Source organism: Myotis daubentonii, chromosome 2, assembly GCF_963259705.1.
Source record: "Myotis daubentonii chromosome 2, mMyoDau2.1, whole genome shotgun sequence".
Taxonomy (NCBI): Eukaryota; Metazoa; Chordata; class Mammalia; order Chiroptera; family Vespertilionidae; genus Myotis; species Myotis daubentonii.
In genome coordinates, this window is record NC_081841.1 from 135,301,715 (window position 1) to 135,321,639 (window position 19,925).

At 33.2% G+C, this 19,925-nt stretch overlaps 1 protein-coding gene across 6 annotated transcripts in view; it reads left to right on the plus strand.

Moving 5' to 3' along the window:
* The window catches only part of TSC22D1 (TSC22 domain family member 1), a 147,114-nt gene that overhangs the window by 14,844 nt on the left and 112,345 nt on the right, over window positions 1–19,925 (plus strand). The window contains exons 2-3 of one of the 6 annotated variants that reach the window (XR_009451338.1): window positions 16,517–16,686; window positions 17,565–19,185. The exons of 1 other annotated variant lie outside the window; for it this stretch is intronic. Coding sequence is in view for 4 of the 5 variants with exons in the window: in XM_059684672.1 (XP_059540655.1) it covers window positions 16,530–16,785 (256 nt within the window). In the remaining variant the exon portion in view is untranslated. 4 more of the 6 variants (XM_059684673.1, XM_059684672.1, XM_059684674.1 and 1 more) reach the window with 4 other exon arrangements.

Below are 19,925 nucleotides of genomic sequence, written 5' to 3' on the forward strand. Positions count from 1 at the left end.
GAGCAAGGACCTTACGCATTTAGTTTACATCTGTATTTCTACTTTATGCGATAGTGCTTGGTCCATAGTATTTTCTGAAATATTTGTTGAATAAGTGAATTTAGACATGTAGCAGAAAAAAACCCTACTAACATCCAACATAGGGAGATAAATACTGCCAAATACTTTGCCATCCTGTTATCAATAAACAAAATGGCACAGCCGTTTTGATAGACAAGAAGTAAGATTCAGTTCTTTCCAGATATGTTATTGTACCTATTAAACTGGAGGCCCGGTGCACAAGTTTGTGCACGGGTGGGGTCCCTTGGCATGGCCTGTGGGGATTGGGCTGAAACTCCTAGTCCAACACTGCCTGCTACTTCTGCTCATCCCAGCCCCACTGCGCCTGCTGTGGGCTTGCGCCCAGTCAGTCTTGATTGGGAGAGGCTCTTGCTGCCGCAGTAGTGCCAGCCATGAGCCCTGCGTCTGGTGCCCGTCCCAAAGGGGTCTGGGGAGGGTGGGATGTGATTGGCCTTCTGGGCGGGTGGTGGGACGCCCTTGAGGCCCAGGATCCGGATCCATCCCGCTGAGTTCACGCCTGTTGTTGGGAGCCACCTGGCGGCTGCTCTTATATCATTTCTTCCTTGCGGAGCGTCTAGGGAGGGGAAGTGGCTGTAGTGCCCAAGGACAACTTCCAGGAGGCCGGTGGCGCTGTTGGGCTCATGCCAGAGGTATTGGTCCGTTCTCCGGAGATTAGACCTGTAGGACTATTGAGGTTGTGAGTGGCTGCCGCCAGGCTGGTGGGCCACTGGGATAGGTCAGGTTGGTCAGCTGAGCGGCACTCCTGCTGTGGAAGCACACTGATCACCAGGGGCCAGCTCCTGTGTTGAGCATCTGCCCCTAGGTGGTCAGTGTGTGTCACAGCAACCGGTCGATCCGTCATTCGGTTGCTTAGGCTTTTATATATATAGATTATCTCTGTCTCCCCTTCACTGATCTATCAAATGGGTATATTGAGTAGGTGTAAATCATAATCTAGTAAAGCTTCAATCAGACACGATTCTTGTCCTCAGAGGGAGTGCATACAGCATATATGTGGGGAAATTATATGACTATGCAAATGCAAAATAACAGTTTTAAACTACATGAAATATGAAATTAAGAAACTAGAGCTGGAAATCTTGAGATCTCATTCAACCCTTGGTTTATATGATAGATGGAGGAACAAGTTCAGAGAAGTTAAGTGAATTCTCAGACATGGTGCTATAAAATGTTTCTTAGATTGGAATTGGAGCTGTAGTCTCCAAAATGGCATTAGAAATTGCATTCAAAGGTCACAGATAGGATAAAATTGACCTTTGATTGATCAGGAAAGCAGTGTTATTTGAACTGACGTTTTGAAAGTTTTGGGTTGAAGGAGAATGTTTCAGGCAGGAGAATAGGAATACAAATGAGAGGAAGTAAGGAAAACATTCTGGGCATCAGTAAAGCAACAGTTATACTTACTAAGTTTGTCTCAGGAAGTGATAGGAAATGACTGAAGATTGAATTGGGCAGTGATTTGGCCCTTAACTCTTGTTGACTAAATGATGTTCGAGGAAGATTGGTATAAAAGGAATCTGTAATTTGTACTGGGGTGGGGGTACACCTAGAAACAGGAAAGATCAGTTAGGAAATTATGTTTTTCTGTTATTAATGAGTGAAGTAAATTAGAGGTATAGTGATTTCCACTGTAAAATGATTTGGTACAGGAACCCTTTGGTTAGCAAATTTCTCAATTTATAAAAATTCTGTCTATATTTACTTTCCCAGCTTCTTCCTTAAAGCAATGTGTTTCTCTTCTCATTTTAAGAAAGAAAATATATAACTTAATTTCCCAGAAAAGCTATTATCTACAGCTATGGTTTTAAACTTCAGGTAGGATTTTTGGCCATTTAATATTTTCATAGGGTTTTTCTGTATCTAATCCAAAGCAAATGTGTCCCCAAATATATATAGTAGTAAAAAGAAATCCAAGTGAATATGAACTGATATTTTAGGGTGGCTTCTTTACATTTAGTGGTCATAGACACCTTTGCCTGCTTCCTTTTCATACAACTGGATTCTCTTGCCAATCTCTTCCAGATAATGGACAGAGGATGAATTATTTTTTTCCTGAGCATTCCTAGGTATCTATCAAAAAGGAGATGGTATAGATTTATTTAAAATGTGAAAAGCATTAATATTATCAAGACACTAAATGTGAGTGAGTAATTTATTTTATTGACATTGAAGTACCACAAAACATTTCTTTATATATTGGTGCCTTTTTTTTTTTCAGTGTGTTTGTCATTTTTAAATTTTGAGAATGTGTACATATAAAGGAATGTAATTTTTTAAAAGCACATTTTGAATTGCCCTTAGAGTCCAAAGTCTCCTAGGTATTTGAAAGCATGTAATTTATTTAATAGTTATATGCACAGCACTATCTTTATCCTTTTATTTATTTATTTATATTATTTTTTTAATATACTTTTATTGATTTTTTACAGAGAGGAAGGGAGAGGGATAGAGAGTTAGAAACATCGATCAGCTGCCTCCTACACACCCCCCACTGGGGATATGTCCGCAACCAAGGTACATGCCCTTGACCGGAATTGAACCTGGGACCCTTCAGTCCGCAGGCCGAGGCTCTATCCACTGAGCCAAACCAGTTAGGGCTCCTTTTATTTTTAATTAAAAAAAGAATTTTTAAAAATGTGTTTATAAATTACAGTTGACATTCAATACTAGTTTCAGATGTACATCATAGTGGTGAGACATTTACATAATTTACAAAGTGATTCCCCCTGATAATTTTAGTACCCACTTGACCTATCTGTCCTTAAGGAGACCCTACAGTTGAACTCAAGGGTAAATGTGTGTGTATACCAGTACATATATAATATGCATACATACATAGAAAAAGATAACAGGTAACAAGTTCCATATATTCTCCTATTATTTTTGGTCCTTTGTTTTAGTTTTTTCACCTAATTATAATTTATTTCCTCTTCTAATATTTATATTTATTTTTGTAAGCTGCTTGAAATATTGTAGGGAACAGCAGGATAGAAATCCAACAAATGGGAAAAGTATGACAAAGTAGGATATGGTAAATTTTAAGAGATACTAATAAAGCAGTATTGGGTGTTAGAAGGTGAAGATCACATGCTTTTGAGAAGGTGACATTTGAGAGGAGTTTGATTGCTGTGGGGATTAGCAAGTCATTTTAGTAGAGAAAACACATAAAAAAGGTTCAAGGTACAGGGAGTACTTATAGAAAAGAACTTAGGACATAGTCTAAGTTGGTAGGAGATAGTGTCTATATATAGGAATATAGAAGATAAGGCTTGCTTTGAAGAGCCTAAAGGCACGATTGAGAAGTCTGGACTTAGTTGGATATGGGATGGAGGCCCCTTTTAGGTTTTTGTGCTGTGTAGTCGCTTGTTCACTACTGCGTTTTAGGAAAGTGGTGACTTTACTTGGAATGTCTAGTTGCTTCTTTAATATGGGGAATGAGAACTCAGTAATTCCTCTTCTGTCAGTGATAGAAATAGAGGCACATTCTCTTTATGGTTGCAATCTGAGCTAATGCTTTAAACCAGTGACCTTACCCTCATTAGGAAAGCTAAAGGAGGTAAGGACCCAGTCCACATATGGTAACACTCCACTTATACAGAAGTTGAACACTGGTAACCTAATCCTTTGGAATACAGCTCTGGAATGTAAAGGCTTCTAAAACTGCTTGAAATTGTTGTCACAAAATAAAGCCATGTGGAATATTTTTGTGTATATGGATATTTTTGCATAGCATTTCTGGTCCCTTTTTAGGCTTTTTTCTTTTTAAGCCTTAGATTTGCTAGCTTTATCATCTCAAAGCAGATGAAGGAAGGGAAGGAAAAGAAATAGGATTCTGAGACATGTAAGAGGTAACATTAGGAAAGTATCAGTTTTATAGCCTGACATTAGAAATTAAAACACACACACACACACACACACACAGAGAGAAACATGATATGGTATTGAATGTTCACCTTTTGAGTGTTAGATTATGTTTGGTATATTACTTTAAGGAAGCATGAACATAACAAATTCCAGATAGTATTATTGGTTGAGCTATGGGCAAATATAAAGAGAGTATTTTTTTAGTCATATCTGACTCCACTGTATCATTTAACTATTGACAAATCACTTTACTGCTCCATATTGCTTTTTCCTATTGTAAAATAAGTGCTTCATATTTTTCCAGCTGTAAGAAATTAATAACATATTATAAATAAAAGTTATCTACAAATAGAAATTGCTGAGGATACTTTCAGTAGTAAAATTATATAGAGTTTCTGAGGAGTAAGTGAATATAACAGTTTTATGACATGAACATTTCAATAAATCAGATGGTAGCGTTCCATTAATGTCAGCTTTTACTATAAGGTATTGATATTTAGGTTATTTTTTAATGTATAATGTTAATCAAATTACATTATACTTTTAAAGTAGAAAACTCACTTTAAGCATTTGAATCATAAGAGCATATTTTATGACTATGATCTTTAATTTGTAATGGTTATAGCTTATATTTGCATTGTATGCTTATTGGAACAAGAAAATGCTAATTTATATGAATGCTTTTATATAAAGTTGAAAACCAGGATTTGCCTTGTCTTTTTACTCATTGTTATAAAAGAGGGAGTTTATTTTTTTAATATAAGAAATTGCATGAGGTATTCTTTTAATTCAAAATTTTTTGCAGTAGAGCTGCTTTCCTTTATTTTCATTATATTTTTTCCTGATTTATAAACATTGGAGCTTTAGAAGCACTTAGGATTTTTCTTTTGAATTGTAGTTAACAGTAAAGTTCTATCTTAAAGGACATAACAGTTTAAGTTATTTAATAGTAATGTATCATGAATCTTATTCACGTGTTCCATAATAAATAGTCAAAAGTTGCTGAAAGCCAGTAATTTTTACAAGTTGTATAAGTTAAAGGCATTCAAGAAATTTTACTCACTGATATGCTTTTGATAGCTTAAATTTGCCATTTTCCTCAATCCATGTAGGCAATTTAATTGAAGAGAAAGTGTTTTAAAAGTAGGGTTACTTTTTGTAAAACAGGCTAAAAGATCCACTTTGAGTTTTTTCTCTAATATTTAAAGTTTTAGTTGTGTTTCCAGTTGTACTCAGATTCTTAGCTCATGAAAACCTATCAGTAGCCTACTAAGTTAGCTTATTAAGAAATCACTCCAGTTTGCAAAAACAAAAGCTTTTAACAAATGGGCACATAGGCCTAACAAAAATCAAGTTGTGCTATATTTGAGCTTATTGAATATGTTACGTAAATGCTGTTAATGCCAATTGTTTGAGTTAGAGGCTTAATACATGAGTAGGGGAGGAGAAACAGAAATAGAAAGGTAATAGAAGAACATTAAAAGGGGTGGAGAATATGTGGTAATTGATAATTTCCTAAACAATTTTGTTGCCTGCATCTGTAAATCTAGCTATATAAATTACTTTGGAAAAATTACCATGGCTAATTTAAACAATTGCCTGTTAGCCTAGTACTTTTGTCCTTTACTGGTATTGTGATGATTTATTTAAGAAATATTTATTGAATGCTTGTTATGTATGTTAGCACTGTGAATAGATACAAAGGATACAAAAAGTCATGATTTTTGTCTGGTACCCTGAAGCATCATAGGATGTTGGTATATCTGAATTATTCAAATTATATTATGCTTAGTTGTCATGCTATATGTGGTGTGCATGACAGCTTTTTTATTCAAATAAGTTGATTAAGCTGTAGATTAATGAGCATTGAGCATAATGAGTTCGAGTTTAATGAGCATTAGCCTTGGCATTTATCTGGTATCTAATGTTGTTTATATGACCACTTCATTGTATGACCTTGGTAAATGTAAATGTTTACCAAGGTATTTCCTTGGTATGAACAGGTATTTCCTTACCTGTTCAATGAGAGCTACTTTTGTTGGAAGGATTAAAGGAGATAAAATATGTAGTGCACCTAGCTCAGTTCTTAGTTTCGTAAAGGTGACTGCTCTTATTCCTGTGTCAGGTGAGAATGATTCCTTTCTTTTGAGCACTGTTAATTAAAAGTAAAAGCTTGCCTACACATTCAGAGACTTTCTACATACTCTATTTTGCCTTCTAAACCAGTGATTCTGTGTTTTTGTGGTATTTTGGTATAGCCTTTCTTACCTGGGGCTCCATAAGAAAATTAATCTATACAGGAAAAGAGTGACTGCTTTCTCAGTTCTCCTAAGAATGGTCCATACCTGGTATCACCATTCTAGATGCATGAGAAAATGAATTTATTACATGTAATGGAGTCATCAGGGATTCTTTTGCTGAATTCTGGGCTAGGAGTATACTATATCTAATTATTTGAGAAATGCTTCAGCATTATTAAATTTACAGACACAAAAGTTGTTGCAAAGCACACCTTCCTCTCTTTTTTGATGGGGGTTAGGGGAACATTACAAGAATGTAATGCCATGTAGCAGTTTGTTAATACTCCAAAACAGACCCATTTCCCTAATCAAGTGATTTAAAAAATTTTTCATACAAACATCATTTTAGGTGGCATAATGCCCTAAGGATCACATGCTTCATACTCAATCCCATTTGGGACTGAAAACTATCTCCTTTGAATGAAATTAATCAGTTTGTTTTTAATTAAGATAATGAGTTAGTGCCCGGTTTTTAAGTTTTAAAAATTCATTGAGCTGGATTTTAAAACCTAGTATAAAAAGTTTCAAAACTAGTGATTTTTGGAATACTAGTTAGTTCTTCAAGTGAATAAAATTAGTTCTACAGCTGAGGAATTTGGGGGAATGCTTTTTGTTATATACATCTTGGAGGTTGACATTGCATTTTAGTTTATTAAAGACTGAGAAATTCTGTAAAAGAGACAGTTTTATTTATTAGCTTCAACTTTTTTGATCCTGTAATACATATTAATGTTCTGCAGAATCAGTATTCCTTGGAACATTTATGAAAATGTTAACCTACTTCATTTTATCTATGAGAAATGTTCTGGTCATGCAGTTAAGTGATGACAGTCTTCAATTTGAGCCTGTCTCTACATTTATTCTACTCGTTTTTTGCTGTACCACCCTATTTTTTCATAAGTATTTGGTTTATATAGAAATAAAAGTATAATTGTTGTCATGTGAGAGTATACACTAAGTGAGCCATCTGCCAGAAAAGAACATATTTTGAGAAGTGTAGCACTGACATATTTGCAGCCTCATTTAATTGGCCCTGTCATTGTAAATGGTTTGCAGACCTTAGGGATAAACTTCATGAGTTAGTATTTTCCTGGGAGAAATTCCTAAACAGGATAGAAAAAACTAGTTAACTCTGTAAACATTCAAAGATAGCAAAGCTAGTTAACCTTGTAAACATTCAAAGATAGGGAAGCTAACTAGAGTTTGTCCTATGCTTTGGCTACCATTAACATAGAACATTTTACTAACTTTACTTTGTGTTTCTTATGTTTTAGAGTTAAAGCTTGACGTTGCTAACAAAGTAAAGGAGCCAATTGAACATTCTCATCTCCCATTTATCCATTTCCTATGTTACACCTACTTGAGAAATGAAAAAAGAAGGAAGTACAAAAGGGGATGTCAGATTCTGAGGAGAAAAATTAAAGTCTTTTGGGGACTACAAGATTTTTCAAAGGGGTGAAAAGAATGGTTGTTCGGAATGTTTCTGAACATACATTGGTAGGTTAAGAAAGGAATTTTTGGCTCTTTTGGGAATGTCTTTGAAAATAGACCACCATAAAACTGTAGAAATCAGAATTTAAAAATACTAACTGCATTTGACAGTTTCAGAGATTTGATTCAAGTTTAGAAGAAAGAATAGAAATTTTTTTTCTATTTAGAAATACTATAATCTGGTATTAACTTCTGAATAAAATTAAAGGAGTGACATTTAAACATGTGGAACAATATACATATGTGTTAGTTTATATTTTTAAAACTTTTTTTTATTGATTTCAGAGAGGAAAGGAGAGGGAGAGAATAGAAACATCAATGATGAGAGAGAATCACTGATCAGCTGCCTCCTGCACACCCACAGTGTACACCCACAGTGGAGATGAAGCCCACAACTCCAGGCACGTGCCCCAAACCATGACCTCCTGGTTCATAGGTTGACACTCAACCACTGGGCTACACTGATAATGGAGGCACAGTGACATGAAATTTTCTGATTTGCAAATTGAGAATTTGTGTTAATAGTAATTCAAGGTCTTAGTCCAAAAATTATTGTGGCATTTACAAAGGTTTATAATAGCCCATACCATGTTAACTAAACTTCACATATCTCTTATTTCAAATCATATTTCCTGAATTGTTAACTTAATGATGATATTATTTTACTTTTTCACCATTTTCTCTTTGGCAATGTTTTCCTTCTTAAGACGTAGATTGTGACTATAAAGATCTTATTCCCAACATATGTGGAGAGTAGAATTAGCTACGAAAGCTGTGAATAGTCAGTAACATACCAGAATTAAAGATTTTCCCTAGGATTTTTATGAAATTCTTATACATTTATAGTCCTATCCTTCCTTGTTAGGCATATCAATATATATTTAAATTAGAAATTGAAAGTAGAAGAAAAACCTTTTTTTAAAATCTTTCTTCATTTTAGTACTTTAAATGTGAGAGGGATTTCAGATTATCATTTCAATATACTTTAGATATAGGCTTTTCAGGTTCAGTAGAAACGTCTGTTCCTAGATTATTTATGTTGCTGATACTGAGTTTTGCTACAGTTTACTTCTATGTTTCATTGCCTTGTCAAATTTTCATAGGTTGGTAGAAATGGCAAAGCAAATAACTGTCAAGTGATCTATGTTTAAATAAAATTGAAGGGCTCAAGCCTGTTGCTCAGTGGTCAGAGCATCAGCCGTGCGGGAGGCAACCAACCAATGTCTCTCTCACATCGATGTTTCTCTGTCTTTCCCCTTCCTTTCCACTTTCTCTAAAAATCAGTGGAAAAAATACCCTTGGGTGAGGATTAACAACAACAAGAAAATTGAAGGAAAGAATTTTAGAATTCTAGTTAAAGCAGAATGTGTTTATTCTAGCACTGTGTAATATTTTAAAAGAACATATTTGTTAAAAATATTATGATGTGAAAGGTATAAAATTAGTTAAAACTCAGAGTCCAGGAAATAAACTTTTTTTGAATTTTCTGCTGTACATACAACTTAAGTGTTCTTAGGTGAGTTACTTCATTACTTCGTGCCTTAGTTACCTTATCAGCAAAATTGTGATGATTAAATTATTATAGTCTGTCATAGAGTTATTGTGAGGATTGAATGAGGCAGTATATATATATAAAATGCATAATACATTACATATACCAAGCTCTCATGTTGAAAATCAAACAGGTTATTAATATTTATTACTGATTTTATAAGGGTAGGTAAATTATTTGGCAATGTTATCATTTGATTTTTAGTAAAAACTAATATAAGAGGGATATTTATGACACTGTACTTTTTTTCCTATGGAAATTTTTAAAGAAACAAATGAACAGACATTTTGATTTCTTCCATTTTTATATTGCAGGAATGAAAATTCACACATGATAAATTAAATTTGAAGACCTTTTTTTTATCCACCTACTCTATCATATGCTTTCTTTAGTCTAAAGTTAATTTCCATACTAGTTGTTTAATGTAAACATCGTTCAGTTTTCCTGTTTGTAGGCAAGATTTTCTCTTTTGATCTCTTACATACTTTTCTTCTGAATCAGTTCTCTGTATAGAAAGCTATTTACCAAATAAGCATAAGCAAGATTATCACCATCTGATTACTTTACTGATATTAGTACAGAACATGGCATGATACTGTCATTTCCATTAGGATTAGTTTTTAGAGAAAGATTGGAGTGAACTTTTTATATCAATAAAAAATGTAGATTTATTTTTCTTCTCAATAGATATTCCATAGGTATGTTAACTATGGTACCTTATTCGTAACTCTTTGTTTTTTATTTAACTTGGTTTTTTCTAAAATTAAATTTATTAGAGTGACAATGTTTAACAGGATCATATAGGTTTCAAGTATACATTTCTTAGATATAAAACCTCTATATTGCACTGTATGCCCATCACCCAGAGTTAAACCATCTTCTTTTATCATATATTAGGCCCCTTTCAACTCCTCTAACTTTATTTTAAAATAATTTGATTTACCAAAAAGTCGCAAAATACTACAAAAAGTTCCCATTACCTCATTCAGCTTTCCTTATGTTCATATTTTATATAACCATAAAGCAAATATAGAAATATTCCACTAAATGACCTTTTTCTCGTCCAGGATTCAATCTAGGATCTTATTTGTGCACAATTGTCACGTGACCTTAAGTCTCTTTCCATCTGGGCTGATTCTTCATTCTCTGCCTTTCATGACCTCGTCATTTGTGGAGTACTAGCTAGTTAGAATGTCTCTCAATTTGTGTGTCTGATGTTCTTTCATAATCAGGTTGAGATTATGCATTTTTGGCAAGGATACCACAGAATTGATGTTATGTCCTTATCAATGCATTATATAATGAGGTACATGATACTGATTTGTCCCATTACTGGTGATGTTATCTTGATCATTTATTAAGAAGGTGTCTGCCAGGTTTCTATACTGTTAAATTACTCTTTTTCTCTGTAAATAGCAAGTATCTTGTGGGGAGATATTTTGAGACCAAGTAAATGTCCTGTTTCTCAACATACGTGCACCCATTAATTTTAGTAACCCTGTACCCCTTGATGATTCTTGCTTGATAAAGAACCTTTTGAATTTAATTCCTTAACATCATTTTGTTGACTGGTATGTCACATTTCTTATCATAGATGGATAAGAATTAAAGGAATTAATGTAAAGACAGCTTAATTTATAAAACATACCTTTTTCTTTCTATAGTCTTTTATACTCATCTTTTTCTGAATGACCTTAAGAATGTAGCACAACATAAAAATTATGGAATTAAAAATGTGGTAGAAAGTTGATTCTATTTTTTCTTCCTATCTATACTTCAATATATTTGGGTCATCATTAGAACAAAGCTAAATATTTCATACTAGCAAAACAGGTAAAAAAGATGCTAGAGAAGTAAAAGGGAAGGGCTGAGTTAATAATAAAAATAATTTGCCACAGTGATTTAGAGATTTTTCTTAAACTCACTTTCATTAAGGTTTTCTTTTAAAAAAAAATATATTTTATTGATTTTTTACAGAGAGGAAGGAAGAGGGATAGAGAGTTAGAAACATCCATGAGAGAGAAACATGGATCAGCTGCCTCCTGCACAACCCCAACTGGGGATGTGCCCGCAACCAAGGTACATGCCCTTGACTGGAATCGAACCTGGGACCCTTCAGTACACAAGCTGATGCTCTATCTACTGAGCCAAACCGGTTAGCGCTTCTTTTTATTGTTAAATATAGAAGCCTTTTTTAAAAAAAATCTTCACTCAAGGATATGTGTATTGATTCTAGAGAGAGAGGAAGGGAGAGAGAAACATCGATCAGTTGCCTCCTGTACATGCCCAGACCGGTTGAACCTGCAACCTAGGTATATGCCCTGACTGGGAATCGAACCCATAACCTTTTGATGTACGGGATGATGCTCCCACCAATTGAGCCACTTGGCCTGGGCTATAGAAGCCTTTCTTATTCAAGGGAGGCAGTGGCAAACAATATTTTTGTGTTTAGTCTTCTTAAACCTGAAGTTGACTTTTTAAAGGCAACTTGAACCTGAAGCTCACTTTCTTGTTTTTTATCTTTTATTCTGTAGTGGGTTACCTATTCTTAAATGTATATTGTGCGATATTTCTTTTTTATTTGTTCTACTTCATCTTATAAGCTAGTGCAGTGGTTGGCAAACTGGCCCCTTGTGTGTGGCTCTTCCACAAAATACCATGTGCGGGTGCGCACGTACAGTGTGATTGAAACTTTGTGGCCCATGCCACGGGACTCGCGAGCTGCAGTTTGCCGACCACTGAGCTAGTGGAACATGAAGACACAGCTGGGTTAGCTATCTCTTTCTTGTCTATCTTTTAACAAATACTTGACATTTAAACCTAGTGAAATAATTTGAATCCTAATAACATTTTTGGATCGTATGTTTTCCCAAAGGATGGAAAAATATATATTGAAAAATCTTGGAATTTGGTTAGATGTTGAGTTTTTAAAACATTTATAATAGGGCTTTTTATTCTCATGACAACTTTCTTCACTTTTAGGAACTTGCTTTCCATGATTAAGTGTGTATCCTCATAATGCTATGCATTCTTTAAAGTTCTAAGCTTTCGTCCCTATTTGGATGTTTTTAAGGTGTATCCCTTTTGACAATATATATATAAGATGTGGTTTAGAAATAATCTTCCTTTCCTCCAGAGCCATATAGTACCTTTGCTAACTTGTTCTAAGGAAGTTGGGTTTTGCTTGTTTGCTTTTTGGCAATATCACTCAATTTTCAAAATTGAAAATTTGAATTTGTCAATAGCTGGTTTGTTTCCTTACTAATTTTAAACCTGGAAAAAGAACATTGGAAAATCTATAATGGATGCTGTAATTTAGCTAAAATTTTGATCATCTCAGGATAATACCTTTGAAGTTTCAGCTGACCATACTAGAAAATTAATCCTAAAAGCTGATCCCCAGAAGAGATCCATGAAAGTAATATTTTTGATAAGTTTTATTTTCTTTAGGATTACGAAGTTGAACTCTGGTAGTGTCTACTTTAGGTATCAGCCACTTGACAAAATTCTTCTTTTTGTTTCTTGATCAGTAGGCTTCATTCATTGATATAACATTTACTGAATTTACCTAACTTAGTGTGCCATGCACTCTTCTAGAGCTACAGATACCAAACTCACTCTTTCTGCTAAGGTTGTCCTTTCACTTTATTTTTAATGCCAGCCAGGCTATTCCGGACACTTGGAGGGATTTGTGAGAAATTCTTTTTCTCTGCAGATGTGCCTTAGAACCAGTAAAATGAGTGATAAAAGATGAATAGGAAAATATATTACATCATGCTTTCAATTTAGCATAGAATATCTTGTTTTTGTGTGAGTAATCTATATATCTATAAATCGATAAGTTAGCAAGTTCAACTTAAGATCAGTTAGTTACAGCACAAGTGGATAGAAATGATAATCTTTGTAAAAATGTTACCTTCTATTTCATTGCTTAAAAATGATTAGGTGTAACTTTTCCTCTTTCTTCAATATGAGAAATGCTTAAAAATAGCAGTAGGTACTCATTTAATAGTTTAATATTGAGAACAAATATTGCAAATAATCTAGTTTGTACATTTCAGGATAATTTCTCAGAGTGGATTTATACATAAACTATTTAGGTTTAGTGCTTCTGATTTGAATATAACAGGATTTTTAGTTATGTTCATAACTAAAATACATTAAAAATTTAAGCATTTATGGGAAATGCTAAAATGGTTTTATTGATGTACTGTAACACCTGTTTGAGTTCCTTTGTGACATTTCAGCATTGCTGATTTTGTTGGCTTTGGTTTAGAATTTATTCTCTAGTGGAGTCCTGTAGTGGAGTATTTACTCTTTTTCCTCTTAAAATATTGCTTAGAAGAATGCTGTCTATTAAAATAGAATTAGGTAAGGTCCTACTGTGTAATTTTTATGAGCCTCCATTAACTCTCACAAAAGATGCTCTTTCGTTTTTGATTAATGATCTCATTTTGAAAGTGCCTTTACATTTTCTTTATAAATGGTATAAGATTAAACCCGAGTCTCCATGTATTATTCACTCCTAAAGCAAGAGTGATACTATGTCTCTTTAATGATTCAAAATAATGTCTATTTAGGGAAATCTGTGTACTTATTCATTTTTGAGTATAAGTATGTGGAATCTACAAGTTTTGGTACTTTAGGCAAAAGAAAGAAGTTGTATCCTGAAAGTAATCTGACTTGGGAGAAGTTTATAAGTGGATCTACATCGCCAGCCAACTCGTCCCATAACCTAAGGATATTTATTTTTTTGTTGTTGCATTTTTAATTTATATATTCTTCAGGGTATGTTAATCAAAGGTTTGGAGCTCCTACTGAAACAGAAATTGTAGACTTAGCCCAATATCAGTTTGAGCAAGATATGATTTCTTGGGGGTTGTTTTTATTTTCAAAGTGAAATGAGTCTGTAAACTTAAAAAAAAAATTAGATGTATTTTTTTTGTTCAAAATGGAATGTTCCCTTTTTGCCTGTATTTTCATTCAGATATGTTGTTACTGCTGATTAGCATTCAAGAACTGAAGGAAAACTGGGAAATTTAGAAAATCATCTTGTTTATAATTTCTGAATATATTTTTAACTATATCTTAATGTTAAATTTCAAGATCTCATTAGTTTGGAAATACTGAATAATTTTCCTGGTGTATATTGAAATATTAGATACGAAAAGGATTAATTTGTCAAGGAAATCGAATGGAAAAGACTAAACGATGATTGTTTAATAGTTTTAATGTAGCACATCTCATTCCATAAAGGTACAATGAAAACATAAATAAGATAGCTCTGGTGTATTAATTTTAAGTCTTTTCCATCTGTTAAAGAGCCACCCCTTAGGAACTCCAGCTATGGAATACTTTGTTAATCTATTTGGGATTTTTGGATTCTTGAAAATACCTAATTAGATTGTATTTCTTGAGATACTCGGTATTCAGATCTTTTTCTAATTTGTATTCCTTTCCTCTTGTCATTCCTCATATACCTCCCCAATGTGATTATACAGCAAAATACTGTTTTAAGTTACTGCTCAAAAAATAGGGTCTTTAGTTTATTTAAAACTAAAAGACTTCAGGACTTAAACTCTATTGGAAACTTAAAATGAAAAAAAAGAAAAAAGCTGGCACAAAGCCTCATAAAGTATTTTTGTAGTTATTAATTTGATACCTCTTGCAATATGGCTGTTTCACCCCTTGACATCTTTTAGATTTCTTTTTTCATTATTTTTTTAATTTTTGGAAATTATAGATTTGATGGTTAAATTTGTAGGGTTTTTTTTTCTCTGAGTCCAGACTATGTTCATTTCTCACTTGTACAGAATTCCATATATGCCTAAAGCAGAAGTGTTAGCTCGTTCTTTCATCTTTAGGCTTAAAAAAATTTAGTCCAGATGTTGTTAGGTAATGGAATAACCATTCCTTTTCAGCTATTCGTATATTTCCAAACTGGCTGGCAGAGCCAGGAGGAAGTTGAAGGCACTAAAACATTAACTTTGGTTGGTTGCTACCTTCATAGTGCTGAGACTATAACCTTTGTTGGTTGATTGATAGAACAAGAGAGCACAATCCTCGTTCCACTAACAGGTAAGGAATCCTTGTGATAACCAGTTGGTGTGAGAGAGAGATTACTTGATAGTATTTTTTTTTCTTAATTTATCCCACAATATACTGTATCCCTGAAATAGGATAGTGTGAACTATGTTCCATACAGCAGAAATATGCAGCACCTTTCTATTTAGAATAAGGTATGAAATTTAATAGGGATGTATTACTCGGTACCACAAAGTATAGTTGATCTGTTTTCCACTGTTAAAATTTATCCTGCAGTCCCTATAACTTTAAATACATGTCTGCCTATCTTATTCTCCTTTCAGCTTTTCCTTGATCAGTTGCTGTATGCTTTGAACTTCCTTCTCTTATTTACCTTATTCCTATAACAATGCAAACTATTTTTCAATATCTTTATCATCATCTATTATTTGGGTATATCTTACTGCTTTAATTTCTGCATTGTAGCCATTAATGATTATTTCCTGGTCCTTCTTGACCTCAAACCAAATGATCATATGTTTTAAAAAGATTTTTAGTTTGTATTACCTATATCCACTATCCTGCCCTTCAACTTTTAAATATGAGTGCTTGAAGAATAAATCTTTTTCAGTGGCAGTAGTCATAGTTTGATAAAATTCAAGTTTAGCTTTCTATTGCTATAATGTGGGACTGTAGTCTTTTAAATTACTGAAGACTTTTAAAAAACCAAGAACAAATTCAGCTTCTTAAACAGTTCCCAAGGTTTATTAGTATTCCTGTTCATATGCTTGATTTTTCTGTTTCTACTTTTCAATCCATCTTCTTCTCTTTTACAGAAGAATTAACTGGGGACTCCTCCTTTAATATATCTGAGGCCGAGTGCCTTTCCCTGTCCCATTAAGAGAACTGTGATCTTGTTTCCAGTCATAATTTATCATTTTTCAATTCAGTCTTCACCACTTGAAGTTGAGTGGTTTGTCACAGAGTGTGTTATGTTTTAGACCAAGATAGGTCCCTTCTTAATAGTTTCGGAGGAATTGATCATTTGTGGGGACAGACTTCTAAAATCCAAATTGAGAAGGCACTAAAGAAAGTGCCCAAAAGTAGCTAGCTCCTTTTTATCCTGAGGATAAGTCATTACAAACTCAAATGACCAGAGAATGTAATTTCTTAATAAGAATTTTTCTCTTAAATCTATATTCAGCTCTCTATTTCAGTGCTTCTCTCCTACCAGAGGTGCAAGGAGTGATCCTAGAACCACAGATACAGCCAAGACCACGGAGAGCTTTTGACGTCAGGGGTCCACTTTCTCCACTGAACCCTTGGAGGCAGAATATCCAGCTTCTGGAGAGAGTGGGAAAGGATAATAAACAAGTGGGTGCTTTCCATTATTTACTTGGGTTTATTTATAGATTGGAGTGTCCTTCCATTGCCCATTTAATTCTACTGGTAAGCTCCTTGGGTTCATATTAGAACTGAGTGGGGCTGCAATCTGTTTGTTTTTCTAAGAATGCTAACTAGTGCCCATTCAAAAAAGAGACCTAAAATTTATTTAATTTTCTCTCCAGGTAATTAGTAATTTGGAGCACTTGATTTAGTGAATGACTTTGTAGTCCACAGGACTTTTAAAAAGGGAGTATTTGCCATTTTAGCTTTTAATGGTACTACTTGACTTCTAAGTGCTCTTTTATATTCCAGTAATTAAGAAGTTTCTGTATTTTATCTTTGGGCAAACTGGACATCTGAACTCACCTAACTTACATAGCCTGATGTCCAAGGTATTATCCTACCCTGTTAGTGAGAAAGTTTTGGTCTTTTTCCTACATCAAACTTTAGGACTTCATATTAATTAGATCTTTTAGAAGATGAAGTGGTAGTACTGTTATGGTTTTACTGTCAAATCTAGATTTCATTCTTTAATAAGATAAATATGAATGAATATAAGTTTCAGGATATAATATCCCTGAAAGGGTATGTTAAATATATTCATAAGTAGTTTTCTAATCCCTAGGAATACTGTTATTTGTGGCAAAAGCCTTGTCCTAGATTTTTCCCATGGCATTAAAATGGTTTTCTCTTAGTTTCTTTGATGCCAAGGGTAGGATTTGATTCCAGGAAATTCTTATCATCTACAATGGGTAGAATGTGAACTTGGTGCCTTTGGCAAGTTTTTTTTTCCTTGGTGGATTCCTTCTGTGACTCCAGGTATCTTGATAATGGGAGACCGGTTTATTTGTTCTCTAATTGCCCAGATTTCTTTCAACTGGTAAACATCATACTTCTTCAGCAAAAGGAACTCTCCTAGCAGAGCCTTCATGGATGATATCTGTCACACATGCAGCACCTGCAGTTTGGAAGGCAGTGGTGAACGGAGCCATGCAATATATCTAGAAGACACAAGGATGAGAGAGCCACCTGATCTTGTCATTTATAAACTTTAAGATTTACTCTGGTGTACTCTTGGTCTGGAAATGGAAAGGCTCAATTAATGAAATAATTTTTTCAGATTGGATTTTACATGGCCATGAAAATATTCCTTTCTGTTCAGAAGACTGAAATAGAGGAAGCATGAGAGACTCCTTTCTTTTAAAAGCAGTTCTCTATCTGTTTCACTTAACAGATTTGTGGGATTGAAAATCACCTTAAAATCAAGCAGGCAAACATTTTTTTGTAGTATTATGAGAGATCCAAAAAATTTAGTGAAACGTTTTTTTTTCCTCTGACACTGAAAGAAACTAGAAATAAACTAGAAGCTAGAACTTCTTAATTACTCCCAAATTATTTTTAAAATTAAGGCTACACTTTTAGCTTATCTTTTTCTGGTCTTGAGTCATATTTTCATTTGTCAAATTAGTATAGAAGTAGAAGAGACATCTTTTGAGATGAAAGTAGCTTTTACTCCTTCTAAAGTAGTAAATACTTGTTAAACGTGAGGAATTGTTCTGCATTGAAGACATAGTAAAGTTTGAATGATACTGAAACAAAGCAGGTAGTAGTCCATGTAAGTGTTGCAAGATAATTATCCAAACTATCAATTAATTGATCATAATAGTTATCAAAATTTTTCTACTTCTCTTTTTGATATCTCTTAACTGGTCAGTTAAAGCTATTAAAGTAGTTTTTAAAAGTTGCCCAAAGCTATCAGTTTGTTTTATTTGGTATAAATTTTAAGAATGGAAATTGTAGAATTATTAATATGGAAGCCTTTAAAATGTTTTAGGATTCTAGAAACATTTGCCAAGTTATAACCTGGCCTTTAGTCTTTCTTGACTATCTATTAGACCTGTATTTGCCTCATTGATTATAAATAAATTTTTGTATGTGTAGTACTTAAAAGAAAGTGTAAAAGGTCAATTTAAACTAAAATTTCTTTAGAGAGCTCTGAATTTTCATAAATCATTACAGCTTTTTATGCTTGATTTGTTTTTGTTAAATGTTAACAAGAAAGTCTTTACAAACATATAAATTTAAAAAATAGCTGCTCAACATTTTAGAAGGAACTTAGGGAAATTGAAAGTGAGATTTCTTGGAAGTTAAGTTAGTTGAACTCTTTGAACCAGTTTATGGCCTGTGAGATTATTAGCCTTTTGTTTCAGTTTTGAAAGATGGAAATGATTTAATTTCTTAACCTCATGCTTTGATTAAATTTTAGCTCTGTTTCTTAAAGTGTACAAAAGAAATGTAAGTGCATTTCTATTCACCTCATGCCACTAAAAGCTATTTAAAACTGAAACTTTTTGTATATTAATGTAAATTGATTTGTTTATTTAAATTTTTATTTTAATATTTTTTCTTTCAGATTTTTAAATATTTTGTGTCACAATATGCAATCTTATATTTTTCAGTGTTTATTTTATGAATATTATAAGCTAATTTTTTTCTAGAATGACTGTAATATTTGTATTATGTGATCATTTGAAAACTAATAAATATTTTCTCCTTGAAAAAAATGCACTTACGATAAATGGCTTATTTTTGTTTCAGGAATAGAAATTGAAAACTACAACAGTATTTTTAAGTGTATTTTAATTTTATGTGTCGTTATCTAAGTATTTCTAAATATATATCCTACCCTTTGTATGTTAACCTTTTTTGAGAAAACAATTTTTAAACTGTTAAATTAAAATGATTATCAAGTCACCCAGTGCCAAATTTATGAAATAGGTGATCTATTTAATAGTCAGTTTTTGCATTTTCATGATTTGCTTCATCTTAGTTTTGTTTCAAGAATTGGATTTTTTAGATTCCACTTTTAATGTCAATTTTGCAAACCAGAAAAACTCTTGAGTCAAAATTATACATATTAGGAGAATATGGTTAAATCTTTTAAAAGCAAGATTGTTCAAAATATAACATCTTATAAAATAGCATGCAAAAGACAGCTCCTGTATACAGAAAAATACATTTGAAAATAATGGCTGATTGGAGACTACTTAATTTATAAGAGTTGTTAACAGGAGAAGAACAATTTTTTATATTTTAGTGTTCTGCTTAAGCAAATAATTGTAGAAGGTAAAATATTAAGAGTCTCTTGCTTTTAACCTGATAGGATACATATTGGTTTTAATGATTCTGGTTTTTATAGCTACCTAAACTTAACTGAAGCCCCTGGA